The sequence below is a fragment of the Haliaeetus albicilla genome, chromosome 2 (assembly GCF_947461875.1).
Source record: "Haliaeetus albicilla chromosome 2, bHalAlb1.1, whole genome shotgun sequence".
In the NCBI taxonomy this organism is placed as follows: domain Eukaryota; kingdom Metazoa; phylum Chordata; class Aves; order Accipitriformes; family Accipitridae; genus Haliaeetus; species Haliaeetus albicilla.
This window is the reverse complement of record NC_091484.1, coordinates 35931472-35954238: the sequence shown is the minus strand read 5'-3', so window position 1 is coordinate 35954238 and position 22767 is coordinate 35931472. Positions and strand designations below refer to the sequence as shown.

The 22767-nt window shown below is 41.1% G+C and overlaps 1 protein-coding gene across 6 annotated transcripts in view; it reads left to right on the top strand.

Annotated features, from left to right (window-relative positions):
• Positions 1–22767, top strand: part of RBMS3 (RNA binding motif single stranded interacting protein 3) — a 733333-nt gene that overhangs the window by 365463 nt on the left and 345103 nt on the right. For 4 of the 6 annotated variants that reach the window (XM_069770881.1, XM_069770862.1, XM_069770900.1 and 1 more), the window contains one exon: positions 4822–4991. In XM_069770881.1, the coding sequence (XP_069626982.1) occupies positions 4822–4991 (170 nt within the window). The remainder of the gene's footprint in view (positions 1–4821; positions 4992–22767) is intronic. The other 2 variants (XM_069770870.1, XM_069770910.1) reach the window with 1 other exon arrangement.

The window sequence follows — 22767 nt, the reverse complement described above, 5'->3', positions numbered from 1 at the left end:
TCTTTTTATTATATTTGCCCTACCTCTCTGTTTTCTCTTTGACTGTGATGATTGTCTTTTGCTTAATATGAGATTTGCCATTCAATCAGCTCCAAAATCCCATCATCAGGCCGATAAGTTGGTGGCATCCTCTCATCATTGCTATAGTTGGCCAGTAAGAGCCCTCCAGCTCTCAAAAATTACTCCTTTGTACAGTAGGGTGTAAAGAGAACAGTGTTTTGCTAGTGTGTGCTGTAAACTGATATTTGCACAATTTATTTGTATTTACTTTGCCTTATTTTATTCTCTCAATCAGGAGCTAAGGGAATTGTGTAGCAATTGGGCTCTAAGTGAGATGAATCTAGCAGCTGGAAAACACTCTGTTCAGAGTGAAATGGATAGTGTATGTTCACAATTGCTTAAATAACACATGTTTTAATGCAGGACTGTGTGTTGTACTCCCTTTTTTATATAAAATATGCACTACAATAGGAAAAGTCAACATATCAGTGTTAATGGGGAATCTTTCCAAGACCTTACTTTCAAGTGGATAAAAGAGTACAAATTTGGGATAGCCAAAGGTGAATACAAACAAATTGGCTAGTCCATTAGCATAGCTGTCCAGCTGCATCCTAGGCTCTGAGGCCACTCCAAAACCACAAGCCCAACCGCCTCAGAAGCCTGCCAAGGAGCCAGCTGCTGCTAATAAAGCAGACTCTACAACTTGGCATCTGGGGCCTGTGATTCCCATCCAAAAGGAATTGTATGTGAAAAATATTTGAAATTTGTCTTTTTAAGTAGTGTTTTGCTTTGGGAGAAAAATGCTTTAAACTAAACTTGCAACAAGTGAAAAAACTACATAAGGGTACTGTGGTTGCTATTGGAAGATAAACACCGTCCTTGTGTTAAGGAGGTTGGATGTTAGAAGGAGGAGTATTGTTCATTTAGTAACCAAGAGGCTTCTGGTTCAGCCTTTCTGGGTTATTGTGTAAGAAAGACCAAGGTATCTCATTATTCATGCTTAGCTGTGCGCACTTGCATGGGACACTGTTTCAGAGAGCTCAACAGTAGGTTTTAAGCATAAGGGTGCGTTCCTGAGACTGGATAAGAATTAAGCACATTAATTTCTCACTTTTAAATAATGAAAAAGGAGAAGTTTCATTCATTTTTCAAAGATGAAGACAAATCCTATTAGCCAGCCATGCTAAATTAATAAGCTGCTTGGAATGATCTACAAACCAGTTCACTCCCCCCCACTCCCCATTGAATAATGAAGCATGAGAATTGAAAAATGAGTTGGTTGCGTTGGTTGTCTGAAAAATTAAGGACAAAGCCAGCTCTGAATTCCAGCTCCCTTTTGAAGTAAAATGTAGATTTTGCCTAATACTTTTTTCTAGCGCTGCAGGTCCTGCACTCGGCTGTGTTGGCAAAATGTTTTTCCCAGATTTCTACAGCTGGTGTCAGGGTGCTTTGAGCCAGTCTGGAAAGCAGTGCTCCTCATGGCTCTTGTGGCAGAGAAGTTAAGTGCTTTGCCCCCAGCCACGGAGGAGGCCGACGTCAGAGCAAGGCACAAATTTCCTGCCGTCGGGTGCGCAGGTGGCTCCCCAGGCAATGCACCCCCTCAGCATCATCCGGGATCCTGTAGCAAGTGGTCAATATCTGGGATCATCATCAGGTTGCCATTAATTTCTTTCACTCCAGTTATTAAGTAGAGATTAACGAACCAGACCCTTTGCTCATTTGGAGGCAAAACGCATACTTCTGCCATCAGTCATACACTCACAAGCTCAGGAAACAAGAATTCAAAGCTTTCTTCTGACCTGAAGCTTTTAGTCTGGCAACCGGCCAGAAGATGTCATCAGACCTAGTACAAGCAATTTTGTAATCTTTCTGCAGATGGTATTCTGGGGTATTGGATATGCATGGAAATTATTGTGGGCTGCAGTGGCTGAGATTTATTAGTGAAGAGGGTTTGGAGTATAGCTGTGCTTGCTGGTCTGAGATCAGCATCCTCCAAAGCGGAGCATGGCTGCCTCTCTGCCCACCCTTAAAGCATCTCCCAGGATGCTGCTCTGAACCTGGGCATCTGTGTGTGCCTATTGTCTGAGCAGCTCTTGCTTGAGAGACCACCTATCCCATGGCCTAATTCTCTGGATATACTGAGGACTTTTTTTTTTTTTTTTTTTTTTTTAATAGCCTTAAAATCAGTGTAAATGTAATTCATGTTCTCATCTAGGTCCCCTTTCAGCTGGCCAAGAGGGATAAAATGTCTTAAGCTTAAATTAGAATTAGGCCCCCAGTGCTTTCCTCTGTGTGAGGATAAAGATCTTACAATAGAATGAAAATTGCTCTTTGTATTTCAAAGGTGTATTTCCACTTGTTTTTTTTTCTTGCTTATTAGGTTGGTGTGAGAATAGGCCATTTACTCATTATCCCCTGCTAAGACATATATAATAATAACAATTAATAATTAAAGTACATAGCACTTTACTGGCTTACAGAAAATTCTGTCCTTTATGTGCATTCAGTGTGTATGGTAAACTTGGAGGTGTGGGGTAAAGCGGTAAAAATGTTACCTTGACCTTTTTTAATTTTTTTTTATTTTTATTCTATCTTACCAGTGCTTAAAACGTGCAATTTTACCACGGTGTATTTCCTGAGCTCTTGGTGTACTAAAGCCAAACATGTGCTATACACAGTCACCTCTACCATGGCTCTGGAGTGCCCAGAGATTTAAATATGCTTTCAGCCAGGATGTTTTAAGATGCACTTGTCTATGTATTTGTTGGAGGTCACTGTTGCCTGCAGTTTTACCCAGCCACGCCATGGCTGTTGTGTGGAGCTGATTTCCAGGACGTGCCCACAGCACTGGGGCTCGGTTGAGGCAGTTCCCCGTGCTGGTATTCAGGGTTGCTGCTTCTTCAGCTTTCTATTTCTGGGAATGACATTGAAGCTGGGGTGGGTGGGGATTACCCAGTGATAAAATGTGTGTGCAGAGAAATATGATCCGTATGCATTAAGTGCTTTTGATTGTCAGCAAAAGTATCTACGCAGATACTCGGGGAAGGAAGCTGATCGGCCTTTCTCTGTTACTGTAGATGAGAGTGAACGTCATTACTTGCTCGCATGGCGATTGCACCATCTATTAAACTGATTTTTCCTTTTAATGGGTCCTACTTGAGTCACATTACAACCAGGCTAGAATGCGGAGGGATTCTGATGTCCTGACACTTGATGGTGTGTTCCCACTCTCCTGGTTTAAATGGGACAAACTGGGAAGAAGGAAGGAGAAGGCAGGAGGAAAGACATCGTTGCAAGTGTGGCGCTTTATGTATCTCATCAAAGCCTCTGAGCTTCACCTATCACTGATGCTCCTCTTATGCTCTCTAACTTCTTTTGGTTCTTCTAAGTAAAGGGACTTGTTTGAAAGAGTTTAGAGCAGAGAGAATTTAAAAATAACCATGTACCGAGGCTCTGATTTAGTGTGTGCATAATTACAAGCCCTAAAGTGGGGCCACTGAAATGAAAGGGGAAGTTGATCAGTGTGATCAGAATTACTCACAGACTTAAATATTTTCTCTGTTCAAGGCCTAAATGTAGAACGAGCATGTTAGAAGTCACTAAAATGTCACTGCTACTATAATGAAAATTGGGGATGTTTTGCTTTTATTAGTCCATTAGCACATCATGGTTGACTTAGTACTCGCCTAACATTTACCTGCTGTTGTAACTGGGCAGACTGCTAGCAGGATATGCTGATCAGCATGTGGAAAGGGGATTTCCCCCCTCTCAGCAGGCGGTTATGTTCCTGGAGCTCTGCCTCCAGTTCCCCTGGCTGCCCAGGCCGAGCCTTGGCCCACAGCATTCGCAGTCTCCCCCAACTTCTCCCCTAGGTCTCAGCTTTTCTGCACAGGTCACAATGGTGTCAGGATATGGCCTCCTCCTGCCAACCGCTCCTCCGTTCTCCTGTCGAGCACTCTGTGCTGTGAGTAAATACGCTGGTGGTCAGAGAGCCAGGCATGGTTGCAGCAGCTTAAATTCCCTGTTGTTGCCCCTGTTGTTGGAGGTGCTTATGTAATTTTTATAGCATGCGTGTGTCTTCCTTCATAGCATGTATTTACCAGGGAGAATGTTGTTGTCTCTGTGAGAATGACTCCCTTTTTAAGTGGTATTTCTCAGTTGTTGTGTCTGGTTTGTGGTTGTTCAGAAGTGGGTAAGGTTTTGAGAGCAGGAGGTCTTAGCCTGATCATCTTTTCCAAACCCTGTTTCTCTATTGTGGAAGATATCCATGATAGTCTTTTCAGGCTCCTTTGGAATTTTTTTCCCCTCTCAGGCTAGCCAACTCTCTGCCACCTTACTGTGCATGTACTGGGTGCTCCTCGTGTTTAGAAGAGACTAACCAGGCTTCTGGCATCAGCTTCTGTACCTTTGGCTAGATATTCTTATTTGCGTCTTAGAGTATTCTTAAAGCAGATTGTGTTTAACTTCTTCCTTTAATACCAGTTACTCCTGAGTATCTGCCATTTCAGAGCTTTATTTTGTGATGTAGATAAAATAGGCTCATAATCTAGCTACGTTAATTCCAGATTAACAAAATAAAGTAAAATAATGCCTAATGCACTTCATAGCCATGGCTAAACCCAAAATCTCGGCCCCATTTTGAAAGGCATTGCTGACCCGGGGTGGGTGCACGCACTGTAGGAGCAGGCAGCTGGAGGCAGTCAGGGAGGGCAGGACAAGCATGTCCTCCCCCCATAGCTCTGGAGTTACCTGGGTAAAGCACCTGAGTCCACCATGCTTTTGTTTTCAAGTAACACCCTTTTTGTTTTGTTTTGTTTCCAGCAGTCCTATGCACCAGCTCCCCACCCCATGGCTCCTCCCAGCCCCAGCACAAACAGCAGCAACAACAGCAGCAACAACAGCAGCGGAGAGCAGTTGAGTAAAACCAACCTGTACATTCGAGGCCTTCCACCCGGCACCACTGACCAGGACCTTATCAAGCTGTGCCAGCCGTAAGTGCACTTAAAATACTCAGTGTCTTCGGGTAGGAAAACGTCAAAGCTGGCCTTTCAGTTTACACTTATGTATGTCCACAAAAAGACATCAGAAGCCTCCTGCACTTGAATGTTAACCCTTATTCCTTTAGTTTGAACAGCTAATTAACGCCTGTTGAAAACCTTCTGGTAATGAGTTGTGGGGGACAGAGAGGTGAGGGCCTTCACATTGTCTTCTGTTTATTTTAATCTGTTTTCTTTCTTATGTTAAAAGAAGAATTTGCATGACAAGAAAACCTCCCTAATGACAGACTTTATAGTTAGAACGGTCTGTGAATCACAGCCCAGTGCACAACAAACATGGGTGTTCCCATCTCAGTCATTTATCCCATCTTTTGATTGCTGTGTCACACGTTGCTGGGCTTAAAGATTGAGAAGTATGAAACCCACTGAAGGTGGCCTTGTAGCCATCTAATTAACGTCTAATTAACTGCTGTTCCACTGAAAAATGATGATGTAGGAAGTAGCACTTTCTACCTCCCTGTTTATCTTGAGAGGCACATTTCCAGGTTGTGCTGATAAACATCAGTTTTATTGTATTTTATTCCTGTTGAAACTGGAGAGGCAGCAGAAAGGAGCTCTTTGCTCCTCATGCATCATCAAAAGAACTGTTTCCTAAATGTTGCACCCTGTTAAGCCTCCTCACTCGACTGAATATGGGTAATGAGTAGAAATGAGAACCTGATTGGATTTCCAAATTCTTGATTATTATTGATGACATGCGGGAGGGGAATAACCCAGTTTGAGATTCCAACCAGAAATTGCCTGGGCGGATTTAGGATAACAAAGTTTCTGTGTTGAAATAAGAACATGGAGAGATTTGAAAAATAAAAATCCACCCTTCTTATGATGCAGAACTGCAGTGCTTTTGCCATAGAATAGCCTATTCCAGAAGACAACACTGTCTTTGATCTTTTTCGTCACAAATCAGCCTTTCAAATAGGGATCAATAAATTAAGTTTGGTAAATTAAGGAACAGTCTGGGGCTGATTTGTTGACTTGAATCCAAGTGGTTGTTGTTTTGAAGCCTGCAATAGGAGTAATAATTTAATGGAATATTACAATTTTATGTCATTCTGCCTTTCCTGATTTTGACCAAAAATGCTGGAAGACTTCCCTAAGTATGCTTTATGTGGACGTGGCTGGCCAGGACTGGAACTAGCAGTCTCACTGAAGTGATGTCTGAACTTCAGCAAAATTATGTTAGCTTGAAACTCTTCCCTGGGACTTTCTCCTACTAAGGCTGCTACAGGTAGAACTGGCTCACTGTTCACAGGAGTATAGTGTGGTGGTGATTTTTCATATTTCATGCAAGCTGAATTGCGAGTGTACCTGTGTGACATTTGTACAAACTACATTCATGACACTTCCCGCTTGTGGCAGTCATAGATAATCCCAGTTCAGGGGCCAGATCCTCAGTAGGTATAAATTGACTGTAGTCTGCTGATGTTCAAAAAGCTATTTTGCTATACATCTTCTTGCAGTCTGACCCTTTCCGAGTTCAGACAAATGCTTTCAGCTGATCAGAAATGAACTAACTATTCCTAGAGGAGCCTTACGGCTTTGGCACTTAGTGCTGCAGTCATGGTGTGAGGCTGTGGTATAAGCAGCGATACTTGAATCATGAAGTTCAGAGAGCAAGTCCCTACCCCTTGTCTGCGTATGGGAGGTGCACATCAAGTATCTGAGAGCTTCCTTTTGGCACTGTGGCAAAATTTTTAATGTGCTCCACTAAACTTAATCTGGTCTATGATTAGAGGGCTTTGTCTTGCTATCATGGAGTTCCTGTGTGAACAGATGCTCTTTAACAAAAATGCTGACATTCATTTTGCTGATTTTCTATCCTTTGGCTGAATGGAAGTGAGGAGAAACCAGATAGTTGTTCTGGTTTTTTTTCAGAATATTAAAAGTATTTATCAAAGCAAAAAGGGAAGGACGATATAGGGAAACATAAATATCTGAAAAGACAAGAATTTGTCATGGCAGCACATAGATTTTTGAAGTAATACATTGCAAGACATTTTCTTTGCCTTTGCAGATGGTTACATAGTAGAGGTGGATAAAAGTCCAAATCCCTACTCTCTTTTCCTCCCTGCTCCACGTCCTTCTCCACCCTGCCCCGCACGCAAATGCAGCGTATATAGGAGCAGATTGCTGCTATATGAGCAAGACATACATTTGTCTCTTCAGGAACGGTTGTCTTCTGTAGAGCGCTCTCTTAGCTTACGTGGCTGGGGTCTCACCATGTGTTAAAGACTTCATGTGAACAGGTATTCACAAAACAGCACAAGGTGCTGGCTCTTAGGCTTTCTGCATAGAAGTATTAGTGTAATTTGCTACAAGATGTGAGGTGAAAACCTGAATTCCAATCCCTAAACTATATTATTATTTTGCAGTACAAGATTTTTGGAGAGCTAAATTTAAGAGAGGTATTCACCAAAGCTAGCTTATGCTCAGGACACTGGTTCCCCTAGGCTAGCTGCCAGTGCCCAAAATGAGCCCTTCTGAACCCATTTCCTCTGCTCCAGCATGTGACAAGGCTGCCAGCAATACAACTGTCACTTGTAATGTCTGACATTTGGCAGGTCTGAGGAATAATGTTCTAAACCCCACAATATTTCTCTCTCAAAAGTACAGGGAATGCTGGAAATGCTTATGGTTATGTACATTTATCATAGCCCATCCTATTTCCAGGTTTATTCCAGCAAGGAAGCCACCCTTTAACTGATATGTAAAACTTTTTATTTAAGTGCATTTTGCCAGGTGGGTTATAGAAGACAAATTCTTTAATCAGAATTGTTTGATAAAGTACAAGGGCCTGTTTCGGTAAATCCTGCCGGCTTTTCTGTATTTCTGCTGTATGTTTTTGGGTGGTGTGTATCGCACACTGAACAGAAAACAGCAGACTGGAGTACCATTGATGCTTGAAGTGCAGAGTCCATTACACGTGATGTCAGACGTTTCTGACAAATGTTCCGACACTATCAAACCTTTTATCAATTTAAGAGTAACCTTGTCACAGTAATCTGTCAAACTGTTCATATAACTAAAGGAAAACAAGTCATCATAGGCTGTACAGTAGCTGAGTAAATAAAAAAAAAAATTGCTACTGAAAGATTTTCTTTTTGTGTAGTTCTGATCCTCAGTATTTGGTTTAATGTGTCCGGCAAAGTTGCATCAAATTCTCTTTTGCAGCAGGCAGCTGTTAGGTTTCACTGTATCTTTTGGGACTTTATACAATGATTCTATCAAAGGTTACATCGAAAAAGAGTGAATAGGAATGTTTAGCAAGCAAGAATCTTTTACATATGTATCTTCTTCTGGATTTTCATAAACACTGAGTAAAGGAACTTCCAAAAATGGACCTTGGCTTCTCTTAACCTTTCTTGAGGTTTTTTAAAAAGAGGCTTTATACCCATCTGTGATCATATTGATCATCAGAACTTATTAGTCTAAAATTTTTATTTTTAAATATTTCATGAAAATAATGGTAAATATCACATCATTAGCATTTATTTCTCTGAGGTACACAGTCTCTGCTGGTGCAGTGGTACACACCATTATACATGTATCTTCCCAGTCAAAATATGCTTTTCATCAAAAGGCAAGATAATCAACCTTAAGATGTAAAATTACAGATTATAGACAGAAAAACATGTGTGGTGTGTCACTGTACAAGCAAAATGTAAATTATTATCTTTGAAATATTCATAACCCGTCACTCTAATTTTCATGCATGGTGTTATATTTCATCCAGAAGAATTCCAAAATTCTCTTAAAAACATACACAGGTGGCTAAGTCCCCTGTTGGTATACTGGACATATTCCATTCTTACTAACTACATCCCCATGGAGATAGATTGAAGGAAATCTCACACACAGATTAAACATTTGAGCTTTATTACTTTGAAACATTTTTCATTTCAACAGCTCACAGTCTGTCTCTCAAGATTTTGGTCTTTCTGTCTGTCTTTTCGTACATGTTTGCACTGAAGAAGACTTAGGCCCAAAAGTTTTTAAAAGGTAAAATAAGTTTTGGAGAAGAGAAAGGGAAAAGAGATATAAAATAACTCTTTCCTGCCCCCCTCCCCCGCTCCCTCCCAATTTTGAAAGGAAAAGTTGGCTTAGAAAACTCAACATTTGACTTAAAAAAAAAAAAAAAAAAAAAAAGGGAAAAAAAAAAAGCCTTGTGCATTGCACAGTTAAGATACTGGCATGTATTCAAAAGATAATCCCTGTCCATCTTGATTCAGTCATGAATTTTTCATGCCCAGTCTGTAGTCTGAAAGAAAGCAGCTTCAGACTTCTAGTGTCTGATAGTTTAAACTAACTCATGTTTTTGTCCTGACTTAGTCCTGTCCCCTTGTGTCTATAATATAGCTTCAGAAACCTATTTCCATCCGCTTTGCTCTTATTTGGATTAGTTATCTCATCACCCTTGAAGTTTTGACTTCTTTTGTGGTCCAGGGTAAAATTGAAGGACTTAATTAAAACAACAACAGTAAAAATATCTAAACCTAAAGAGCAACAAGTCTGTAGGATGCTCAGGCTGACTTTTGAGGAAGATGAGAGAGAATCTCCCAAATAAATGTTTTTCCAGGTATAGGAAATCCTTACTGAATCATGATTGTCATGAGTGTTGCTTTCTCTAAATAGCTTCTAGCTCCATATTTTGTGCAGTTTACTCAAGGTTTTGGGTTTGGGGTGTTTGAGGGTGGTGTTTGTTGGTTTTTCTTTTTTTTCTTTTTTTTTTTTTTCTGAAGGTATCCTGATTGTCTCCTTGACAAGTCATTAAATGTGAGATTTTAGCCTCTCGTTTCATTCTGAACGTCCTTCGTTTTGTCCCATGAAACATCTGAATAAATATTCAGGCTGCCACTGTTTGGATTCTACTAAAGGGCTAGCCCCAAGGATAATGTAACTGAGGTTATTAATTGAAAATACACACATTATTTAAATCATAGACTAGTTTTTAAATGAACTGTGTGCATTCCTTTTGCCCCCACAGAAAACTGCTGAGTTCATCAAGGTTTCAGAGGGGTTCAAGGTGCCTTTCAGGACAGGGTCTCTTGTTAATAGCTGCAACAAGTACATTTTTAATTAGATCAAGCTTTGTAGCAAGTTCATGATGGCCATTTGTGCTGTGTGTTAAGGCAACAAGAGTTTGATATTCCTGGCTATTTTTATTTTCTTTTTGAACTATAAATAAAATAAAGGTTAACCAAAACAAAATCCCCATAGTGAGCTAAAAATGAAGAAGACCAAAAGAATCCCTGGAGTAAATCCTTTGTTCTACAGCGAAGTCGGACCAAGTTTGTACTCAGTGTAAACTGGTGTTCTTATCCTGGCCCTGGTGAAGACAAAACCCAAACTATCTGAGACTTATGTAGCAGTAGAGTGTTAGCCTGTGTCTGCTCCTGTATTTTTAAGAAGTAATCTTTGGAGATGTAAAGGAATTTACTGTGTTCTGTAACCTTGTGTATGTTAAAGCAAGGTGCCCTGTGGCTTCAATATTAATTCAAACAGAACCACATAATCTACATCTCTCCTGCGATTAATATCAGTTGACACTGTTGCTCTGTGATATAGCAGAGACTGAAAGGGCATGAAGGTGAGAGCACTCATTCAGTGGGATTAGCTCATATAGGAACCACGTAGCATCATACAGGGTAGTTCCTACTTAAATCTCACTGGATGTTTTGGTTCCGTGTATCCTGGTAATATGAGAACTGTGAATGGCTCTGAAATCTGCCGAAGATATGAGTCTTTGTGGGAACCAAAGAAATGCCCACACTTGAGGGGAAAGAAAAAACCTCTAAATGCCCTCAGATTTTCTTTGTTATTCCAAGTAAAATCAAGAAAGCAAAGTCCCAAGAAGGGTGTACTGTTGGGCCAAGCACAGCAAAGGTGTCCTGCTGAACTAGATATGCTGATTCAACACGATGAGGGAGCTACCTGAATTGTTCCTCTCATTTGTTAATGTGTGTGTTCAGACCAGAGAAAAACATGCTGATGGGTTAGCTTGGAGAAATCTGCATTCTTCTCAAGTCTTTTTGTATCACGGACATTTCCTAAAAGTTTATTAAGAGGAGTGGGAAAGGGAAAAGAAATTAATTTCAGGTTAATACTTTTAAGTCAAAATGCCTTTGATCAGGAACCAGATGATGAATATTAAGAATGCATAAAGTAGACATAAAAGCAGAGGAACCTAATGCCGTGGACATGATTTGTTAATTCTTGCATTGAAGACACTTTCATAGTGATGGTGGTTATGAATGCTGTTAGAAACATTGTGGCGTTGCTCGCTGGCTCCAAAATGGTACAAGGCAGTGAACTTGTATTTCATCTGAGTGACATCTTGGTTTCTGAAATCAGTTGATTTGCAGTTTTGCACTCAGTATATAAATATTACATCTCTGCAGTGTGTAAGTATGGGTATGGATGTGCACAGGTTTTTTCTCCCTTACCTGATACTGTAAAAAAATTATTTGTATATTCATTCCCCATTAAAATAATCTCCAAATGTCTTCCATTGTTAAAAACAAACATTAAAGTTGCCCCAATAGGCAATGAACTGATCCTCTTCTTGCCTAGCCTCTTTCGTCAGGGGAAACAAAACTCTAGGTCAGCAAATGCCCACAGCACTACAGAGGGCTCCATCTGGGATGTGAACGTTCCCATTGTCAGGAAGAAAGGCAGAAAAATAATCTGCGTAAAGTAATAAATGAGCACCTGCACTCTTCTCTGTTTTGAATGTGCCCAACTTTTCACTGGAGTGTGACAGTGTGTCAGTGAGAGTTTCTCATCTTCTTTCAAGTTGGATGAACCTGATTTAATGGAACATAGGGAAGGAGGCAGGGTTCTCAGAGGCTGCTGCTGAAAACATTTATTCTGATGAATTTTAATTAAAATCCTTGGGGGGTGTGGGGGGGAACGAACCAAAAAGAAAACAAAAAACAAAACAGAGAGCTCATAACAGAAATATTGAGTCCTGTGTAGCAGTGTGAAGGGCATGACCGTAATAGCCACTTGTTTTGCTTACTGTGCAGGAGGGGTGTTGAGATAGAAAGAGGGCAAACACACTTAACAAGTTTCTTCTGACCTGTTCTGAGATGTGTGTGTTCCAGTCTTTCCTTGTCTCTTTCTTTCTCCACTTCCGCAGCATATTTTGTGTGCAACCAGTCAACCATGGCATCACCATCCATCCATAAGCCTATTGTCCCCTTACTGATGTAAATATTTAAGGATCTGAAAATGTTTGTGGCCAAAAACTGTCCAAAGGACAGGCAGGCTCTGCACCATGCACATCTGTCAGACAAATGCCTGGTTTTGTAATGTGAGTATTGCTCTGTGGAAGGGCCTTCATGACTATGGGACTCTTGACAGTCTGAATTGTATGAGGTCAACAAGGCTAAGCGCATGGTCGTGCACTTGGGTCACAACAACCCCATGCAATGCTACAGGCTTGGGGAAGAGTGGCTGGAAAGCTGCCTGGTGGAAAAGGACCTGGGGGTGTTGCTTGACAGCCTTCTGAATATGAGCCGGCAGTGTGCCCAGGTGGTGAAGAAGGCCAATAGCATCCTGGCTTGTGTCAGAAATAGTGTGGCCAGCAGGACTAGGGAAGTGATTGTCCCCCTGTACTTGGCACTGGTGAGGCCGCACCTCAAATACTGTGTTCAGTTTTGGGCCCCTCACTGCAAGAAAGACATTGAGGTGCTGGAGTGGGTCCAAAGAAGGGCAGTGAAGCTGGTGAAGGGTCTAGAGAACAAGTCTTATGAAGAGTAGCTAAGGGAGCTGGGGTTGTTTAGCCTGGAGAAAAACTTTCAGAAAAACTGAAAGGAGGTTGTAGCGAGGTGGGTGTCAGTCTCTTCTCCCAAGTAACAAGCAACAAGCAACAGGACAAGACAAAATGGCCTCAAGCTGCGCCAGGGGAAGTTTAGATTGGATAGTAGGAAAAAATTTCTTCACCGAAAGGGTTGTCAAGCATTGGAACAGGCTGCCCAGGGAAGTGGTTGAGTCACCATCCCTGGAGGCATTTAAAAGACTTGTAGATGTGGCACTTAGGAACATGGTTTAGTGATGGAATTGGTAGTGCTAGGTTAATGGTTGGACTCATCTTAAAGGTCTTTTCCAACCTAAATGATTCTATGATTCTGTAAAACTCTGATGCTCAGGTTCTGCTTTCCAGTGAGGGGGCTGATTGATGCACTGGTGGTTTGACAAAGGTTCCTTTGAGTTGCTGTGGTCTGTGTTTTTTTAATGGGAGTAGTGGCAGTGAAAGTTCTGGTTATGTTTGGTTCTTCTGTTTTGAAGCTCATTCACGTCCTTTAGATTTGTCAACATTTTTGGTATTTGTTTGAATTCTGGTCTCAAGTTCAGTGGGCCTTTCTGATCTGTTCTTTGAGAACTGATGGCAGCAGTGGAAGAGCAGAAGCAATGGCTGTATTATGTGCACAGAGCGGAGAAGGAAGTAGGAAGTTCTCTAACTGGGATGAGGTTTATGCTTCATAGGTGTCACTGACTTTTGGGAGAGGATGGAGAGATACTGTTCGTGTTCTGACATTTGTGTAGCAGAAACGTTTCTGTAAACTTTCTCTAAAAGGTATGACACAGATAATGTTCTGATCTGTTTAAGAAATACATTGTCCTAAAGCTTTGCTGGAAGGAAACAATACCAGCTGTGCTTAATGCCCCCGCCCCCCAAATGCGAATAACCTGGGCTCTGCTTCCAGCTAATGGCAAGAACCTTATAACTGCTATACAAGGGGAAGTGGCAGGCCAACTTTGGTGGCAAAGCTATTGAATATTATCAGCACGAAAACAAAAATGTCATTGTATTCAGCTGCTAGACTTTCCCATACCGTTCCAAACAAGCATCGACAAGAGCTCTGTGCTATGCAGCATGCAATGTCTTTCATTCCAAGTATTTGGTAACTTCCCAGAATTATTTGTGTGACAAGAGCTGCTGCTAGATTAGTGTTAAAAACTGAAAAGTCTTTAATTTTTTTAAAAGACGTTCACTAGAGAAGGAATTTCTTAGAATTTTTGCAGCTATGTCAGAGGTTTAATGTCTGCCTTGTTACAAAACAGAGACAGGAAAGATGGAATGTTTTCAGCCTAATTTTAAAAGATGTTGATCTGGCAGAGGTCTGAAAAGGTTTTTCTTTCTTTGGCCATGTATTTTCTGTGTCCCCATCATGAGCTCTAGGGAAAGTGGACACCTCTGGATTCTGGTTCTCTTAGAAAGTACCTAGCCACAGCTCTGGGGGCAACCCCAAGTATAATAATGAAGGTAACAGCAATGTGGAAATACAGGTCCTATTCTGAAATAAACTCTCGTCCAACAGACACCCAGTCTCATATAAGCTTCATGGAAGCACAGCAGTCTGTTCAAATAGCAGTTATTGCAGGATCACAGCCATGTTATTGTTTCAGTGTAATACAGGTAATAAGTGCAGCATTTATGGCTATTACTGCCTGGTGATCACATAAAAAAAAGAAAACAGAAATGCTTTCCTTACTTCAGCTTCCCAGTTCAGCATTTCCTTATACTCCTGGGGTTATAATCCAATTATGAAACTTCAATTATTTTCTGTAATTCACTGATTCAAGAAGAACATTAGCTTTTTAGCTTCTTTATAGTAGGGAACTAGTAATTAAAAGGGATAAAATAATTCACAGATTCATAGAATTTAAGATCCAGAAGAGACCAAGGGATGATCTACCATTATTTTCTGGTTGATTCAGGTCCTTAAATTTCCCTTACTTGCTCCTGGACTAAATATAGCAATTTATTTTCACGTAAAGAGTATGTTCCAGAAAAGCACCCACTCTGTACCTGAAGATATAAATGCAACAGCAAACCTAGCTCTGTTGCTAACAGTTTGTTCCTGTTAACCATGTTCCCTGGTCAGAATTTCTGACCCACTTCCAAATCAACTTTCTGGTGTTGGTTTTTACCTGTTGCTTCTTGGTGTAATCGGATTAAGGACCTTTCAGATTCTCTCCCTCTTCCTCCGTCCTCCTCCCTCCGTCCTCCTCCCAGACGTACTCTACACACTATAATCAAGTCACTTTTCAGACTTTTTTCTTTAATAATCAAAATAGATGGAGCTGTTCAAGTTTCTGATTATAAGACAGTTTTCTCCAGCTTTTGGATAATTTCATCAAGGACTGCATGGGTCATTTAAATGTTTTTGAAACTAATTATTTGTGGTTAGAAATAATTTCCTTTTCAAGTTTATGGAGATCTGTTATCATGTATAGTTTATGTAGCTATATTTGTTTGTATGTGTCCTTAAGTGGAAGAAATGTATCACTGGAACATCTGTGTTCCTAAGCAGGATGATGCTCAAAAACTGCCTTGGTGTCCCAGCAGGAGTTCACAGTGGACTGGTACAGGCACTATGTTGGAAGCAGAAGCTCATCTCTCCACCTCTGATGTTTTGATTACCTTTAATTGTAAATCAGGTGTCTGTCCATCCTTGGCTTTGAGTAATAAAAACCCACAGAATGAGAAAACTGCAGCACCCTTGATGCTTTATTTTTAAAAGTAAGGAATTTGGATTTAAGCCATATCTAACTTAATTTTGTAGAACTTAATTTCTCTACTCATCTTTAATGTTTCTTGTCCCCTCTGCTTTACTTAAATCAACACCAAATTTAGGATTGTCAATTAAATGGAGTATGACTATGAAGTTTTTTAATTACTCTACAATAATTTAGCACAAATAATATAAAATTTATTAAGTGCCTTATGAACTGCATAACAAATTAATTCCTATCACATGTACAAACATACAGCCAGTTCAAGGAGCTGAAGGATTCATATAGGGCAGTCTCTTGACTCTCAGAATAAAATGAACTCAAAGCAATTGCTTCTAAATGGAAAGGAAAACTGGTGGCTATGGTGGAACAAAATGGAATATGACCAAGTCATTGGTGGGGTTTAAATCAAAGCAGGACAGTATACTCATGCCATGATTTTGGTTATTGCCTAAAGTAAGAATTGGACTAAAGACATGATTGCAGGTCTTACAGATGTGGGAGACAGGCTGTAATGATACAGCTATTAAACACTATCAGCACTTTTAGGACTTTTAGTTGTTTCATCTCTATTTTCTACGAGTGGTAAGAAAAACCTGGCTCTGCTGTAACATGGATTTGCAATTGTTAGTTCTTGTTAGGTTCCTGCATTTGTTTGTTGGTTCTTATCACGCTTAGATATAGGGAAACAAGAATTTGTCTTAATCACAAGATGGCATTGCTTGTCCCTGCTGTGTCCCTGCCACGCTGTTCCCATGGTACGTTGGGGACATGGGGCTGCTGTTAGGTGTGCGCTAGCAGCTGAATCGCCCACAGGTGCTGGGTAAGTATAGCTCTACCAGCCGGCATACGAGGTGTTTTAGGGTGAGAAAGAAGTGGATCAGAGAGGCAAGAAGAGTGACCAAAATACATTGCAGCTCCTTGGATGATGATGTCTGTCAGTACAGTTTAGCGTGTACTGAGCCAACTATGTGGAACAGACTTAAATTCCTTGCCCTCCCTCATTCTCTTTTCCATTGCCCCTCCCACTTTCTTCCCTAATGCAATCCTCCTCTGAAGAGGGATGTTTCTGCACAGTAGTCAGGCTCAACATTTGCTTAGTAGGTGCTGGTTAGCAGTGCAAGGGTATTGATGAGAAAGCTTGTGTTAAATCTCCCTTTGGAGGCTGCCCTAGAATTGTTAGAACTCACGTACGTGTGGCATTTTAATCTCTCAGCAAAGACTTCTGGAAGGGATTTTTAAAAGACTGTGCCACTAGTTAGTAGCTGTCACCAGAGTGTGAGGCACACTCTCAGTGGAGAATTTAGCAGCCCTCCATTGCACCTGGAGTTGAAATGTCGCCAAGTAAATACATCTCTATATTTTCAGACTGCCAAGTCACGGCAGCACCATTTAGGACTCAGGATGTTGAGCCCTCAAGAGGGATCTCGGCACTCTCAGCAGATTCCCAGAGCTGGGCACTTTTTTCAGCCGGGGGACCTGCTGCGGCAGGCCGTCTGCTGGGGACATCGAGGCGAGTTCGACATGCTGAGGGCTCGTGGGATTCAGGCCGTGTGCCAGCAGTAAAGTGCTCGTCGCCTCGTAATGAGGTAGCCCTCCAGTCCTGCTATCAGGAGGTCTGCAGCTGGTCTGCTTAATGGTATTTAGTAACAGTATGTGTAGTAAAGCATGCTCTCCTATTACACAGAAATCCACTAATGCTGGCATCAGGAGTGGCGGGTAATTCAATCACACCCACAAAAATGATATTAACATAACATTAAAGAGCTGTGTAGACTAGCAAAAGACAGGAAATTATGGAGTTCAGCTTGAAACTTTATCCTTAACTCACCCATATTGTGCCGAAGTATTTGGAAATTTCCACAGAGCGTGTGATTTTATGGAACCTACAGCGGGGTGGATTGTCCTGTTTGTCTGCAGAGGATTTCCTCAGCTAACATCAGCCAGCATTAGTGAGAATTATATAAAGAAATCCTGGCACAATTTACAGAGCATAGCTGGACAATGTGAGCTTTAAATATGAATTTCTTGGCTGGGGCAGTTTACCCACCCCAGCATTTCTGAAGTGCTGTATCAGGCATTAGCTGTGTTGACTTTTTTCCAGACCAAGTTGCAGTTCAGTAGCTAAGTCCCTCTCCCAGTTGCAGAACTAATTTTTAGGGTTGTTTTTTTTCTGTTCAACAGTCACTAAAAAGATCTTGGGTTTTTTTAAGTTTACCTTTTGATTTAAAGACAGTGCCCCTATTTATTTCAGGTAAATTCACTGGAACTAAGTTGAATTATACTTAAAAAAAAAAAAAAAAAAGCAAGCTCTATACCCATCTTTGGGCCTTATTTTATTTTTCCTCATTTTTAGTCCTGCTGAAACTAGTAATGCAACTCAGTAAGCAAGATTAACTTCATCACAAAAATCCATTGTTGGAAATGGAAGAAAAGGTGTTGACTAACCCATCTTCTTCCTCATGACTTCCAGTCCTCCATTGTACCTTTCTGTACCAGCAGGGACAAGGGGAGGTTCTAGCAAGGACCCTGTGGGTCAAGGTGGAGGCAGGGAGTACAGGGACACTGTACAATTTACAGTGTATCCACAAGATATTTGTAGAGAAGGCTTAAGTTGTTTTGTGAGCACAGCTGTTTTATTTTACTCATTGGCATCAGAGCCACCAAGAGTTAAGGGGAGAATTGTCTGTTACTTCAAGCATGGGGCTTCACTGCAATCAAACATGAGACTGCAGAGCTCCCGGAGATGGTGAAGCCAGCAGATACACTGCTTGTAAAGCAGCTAAAACAGCAAAAGGTGCAGCACACGGATATTTTCTCACATCTTCAGGCAGGTTTTGCAGGCTGTGGTGAAATGCATTCTGCCCTTGGATACCCTGATAGTGGTGCCCGAGAAAAACCAACATGAGCTCAAGTCACATCTGATTTAGAGTTCATTTCCACATGGCTCTGGGAGAGAGGGAACTACATGATGGTTGTTATTTGGGGCAGATTTAAAAATTTTGATCTAGTGCAGTGCAAGTAAAGAGTGACAGAAACCAGCAAGAATTATTTTACTCTCATAATAGCTCATTTGGAGATTTTTTTATGGTATTTTCTGGAGATGATGAATTCTTGGTATGGTTAAGCTCTGAGGTTGTTCTGATTTTTCCCCTTGTGCACTTTCTGTGCTAAGGAGCTGGGGAGGAGTGCCACTGTGTCTGTCTCTGTGGTGAACAGGATGGTCATTAATGACCATGCATAGAACAGTAGGATGGCAGTATCCTAGGGGAAATCAATTTTCTGCAGAGAGCTGGGCTTGTAAAGAGTAGAAAATTTCCACTGAAGGGGAGGGGGAGAAGGGGAGACAAAACTGGCAGAGCAGGGATTAAAAAATACGAAGGCTTCAAAAGTGAGGGAAGACTCAAAAGGCTTTCTGTTCAAGGTGGATTCTTCCCCCCCCCCCCCCCCCCCCCCCCCCCATCAAAATTGAGCAAGTCTTGAACATGCTAATCTTAGAAATGAGAGGGATAATGGCCTTCTGGAGAAGCTCTGGGATGGGGGACATGGGAAGGTTTGGGAGAAGACTGCCTGGCGTTTAGACAAATGGTGGTTCTTTTTTAAAGTGTGTTTTTCTTTTAGACAGAGAACAATGCAGAAACATGCAGAACTGAATCAGTACTGTGCATTTAACTTCCTGAAGGAGCATCTATATTGCAGATACTTCTGGGTTTTAGAGCCGTGCAGTGAAACCTGGGACTAGGTTAAAGCTAGCTGAGGTAGCTCCGTGCTTTCCTGCAGAATTGGCGTGACTGTGGCACAGGTGGGTCCTTGTGTTCCTCACTGTGTGCGGGTGTAGTTGGGAATTCAGACTAGGGTCATTTTCTTCTGCCATTCTCCACTCTTACACGTTTGTGTCTCTTCTCTGAATCACAGAGTTTCACTGTGGCACTGAGTGTCTCTCTCAGCTTTGGGTGGCCCAGTGGCTATGAAAGTCCTCCCCCACATGGTAACGGTTTGCTTCCCTCTCTTCTGCTGATTTCCTGCTGCTTAAACCTTGCTGCTCCAACCTTGCTGCTCCCTTGCAGACAGGCTGGAGAAAGCTTGTTTTCCCTAGGATGCTGTCATTTTACTCTCACAACAGATTTTGAAAAAACTATTTCACAGGGGAAATAAGGGAACTAAACTGTAACTGGTGTTAAATGTCATCATTCAGATAACAACTCTAATAAGAGTAAATTTGCTTAGACTTTGTAAATATGTTTGTATGTTTATGTATCTTAAAAATGTAAGCAGACATAAATCTTTACATCTCAAACAAGAGGGTGATTCTTTTCTGACTCTGCTCAATATTAAAGGCTAAACCAGAGATAAGATAACATTCCCATAAACATGGAAGCTTGAACAAAGGAGCTGTTGTCCTGAGAATGTGGGAATCAAAAAGAAACTGAAGTCTGGACTTAGGAAATTGTCTTACAAAATGGAATGTTGCATGAAGAGTAACATTTAATGGCTTTCAGAAATTGCAGAACAGGGCAAATCCATAGGTCTTTCTCTTGATCTCAGTGGTCTCTGGAGCAAGCCCAAAGAAAGCGAAGGGCAGAGGCATATGGGAAATGAATAGCTGGAGCAGACCTTTTCTTTTGTTTTGGCTTCTTATTCATGATGTTGGTCTTTTGAGAACTTCCTCTCTTGAACAGCAGAAAGGGAAAGGGTCGGAAACTCCCATGGTCTGAGTAAGTGGGAGGAAAGGGTGCAAATGCTGTTGATGAATAAGATGTTTGAGGAATACGTAAATGCATGGCCTGATACTGTAAGTGCTTGGTTTATGAGAGTTGGCCATTGGGTGCATTCAGGACTGTCCAGGGTATGAATTCAGTTGTTCATAGTTGTAAATATTTGCAGACTCTAGGTCTGTTTCTTGTAGAACGTGTCTTTGACTCCATGAAGACTGACCGTGTCCTTTTTACATTGGTTTTGTGCTTTCACTGCTTCTGGTGGCATGTCCAAAAAGCAGTCAGCTTGCCACTAGAGGTGATCATTGTAAATTTTGTGTTGTTAATTTTTAAACCCAGCACATTTGGCAGATTATATTTTGGCTGCTGGAATATAATTTATCTGTATAGGATATACTTGCCATTTATGTGTGTGATAGCAGTAGTAAACTGAGGGGTGTCAGCACTGGGGTTTTCATAAATCTTTAAATCCAGCTCTTTTTATAAAGTGGGAATAGAACATGGGGTGGATTTGTTCATTGTTATTATTATTTTTTTCTTTTTTTCTTTGCAAGCTTGTTTTCTGGGACCCAAAACATGCAACTGGCGAGCAGTGTTTTTTCCCTAGCTGAGGATGTTCACTAATATTTGATGAAGATGTTGCCCTTGGTGTTGCCAACCCTCAGAAGTTTGTGAGGCTCACAATATTTGTTTCTTAAATCCTTAGATCCTGAGGCATGTGCTAAGATGGGAATCTCAGCTTTCAATTTTTAAAAAAATGTAGGTTTCTCTCCTTCATGGCTGTAAAGAGAGGTGTGAAAATACAACCTGAGTCTATCACAAAGGCTCAAAATATATAAGCAAAATAAAAGGATCTCTCAAATGTATTTATTTCTTAGTTATTTTTAATACCAAAAATTAATTTAATAACTTTTTTGGTGTGTTAGAGAGCAACAGGAATTGTCAGTGCTATACTCCTTGGCCACTTAGAGGAAAAACTGAGTTTATCCCAGTGAAGCACAGTTCTCTCTCTCTCACAGTGTGCCCAATACTCAGAATGAGGTCTTAGTTTTTCCACGTGTATCTTCATATGGTTTGAGGATTGTATCTTATTTAATTAGTTTATCTGAAGGCACCTGAAGCCAGTAAAATACAGAAATCTTTTCTTGAGGGCTCCCAAGCAACTGAAGCTAATTTGCTTCCAAATCCAGTGTTACTGATCAGATTTCAAGATGTGCTCACTGTGTTTTCCAGTGAGTCTTTTGTTCCTGGGGTAAAATATCTTAGCAGAAACATAAAATATTTAAATTTTTGCTCTTTCTTCCAGATCTGCCCGTGTATATTTCAGAAATGATGGGCTACGTAGCACGTCTTTTTCATAGGCCTCCATCCAGGGTTCTGCCTGGCAGGACCAACCAAGTGTCCTTTTAAGGACAGAAGACACTGAGTATATAAAGAGTATATTTATTTAGTGAATCCCATGGCTTATCTAACCCCTTCCTGGTCCACGCTGGCTGTTTCTGGGTGCAAGCTGAACCACAGCAGAGCACAGCAACTGCCAATGTTGGCTTTTCTTCTGCAGGAGACTCATGGCCAAGGTGCCCAGTGAGCATAGCTGGCACAAAGCCTGAGTGAGGAGTTTTTGGTTGACTAAGATTTTGTTTGGTTTAGGCTTGGAAGTGCTCACTGATGAGCAGACAGCTACAAGACATGCTAATTATGACCTATTCCCTGCCCCTTGATGTTATCTTAAAGTGTAACTTCAGTGCTTTAAGACAGAAAATGATAAGGCAGTTGCTCCATTGGTGTAAATTGGGGCAGCCCATTGGACCCAGAAGCAGGGCACCACATTTCTGGAAACCAAGAGCCTGATCCAAAGCGCAGTTTTTAATAAGCTCTCCCTCGCCAAAGATATTTGCCAGCCTGACACAGTGAGGCTAATAAGTTCAATTATGTCCATCTTTCTTTGGAAAATAAAGAATGAAGAATTATTGATGTAATAGACAAGGGCTCTAAAGTAAGTATCTTTTTAAACCTGTAAATGTGCTTTTGCAACAGGTGGACTCTTCATTTAATGCTGTATTTACTTGCAGGTTTTTGAAGCATTTTGAAAACATGGAGAAATTAACCCATGATTCATAAATTATGTATCTATATTGCATGCTGGGCAGGTTCACCTAGTTTGAATTTTATTGTTGACAAAGCTATCACTTAAGAGAAGGTTTTGGAGAATACCTGCTTTGGGGACCCTGGCCTAGGAGTTGTGGTGAGTTACCAGCAAGAACAGATTTTGTCCTCTTAAAACTAATTACCATAGTAGTTATAGGCCTTGCACTGAGGAAGGCAAAGCACTCACTGACCGGAAACATGCACTTGCATGTCTTGTGTAAGTCTGTTTACTGTGTTGGGGCTGTAGGGAGGACTTTCCACACCAAACAAGCACATTAATTTATGAGCCTACAAACATACTTTAACCTTGAGAAACGTGGATCGTT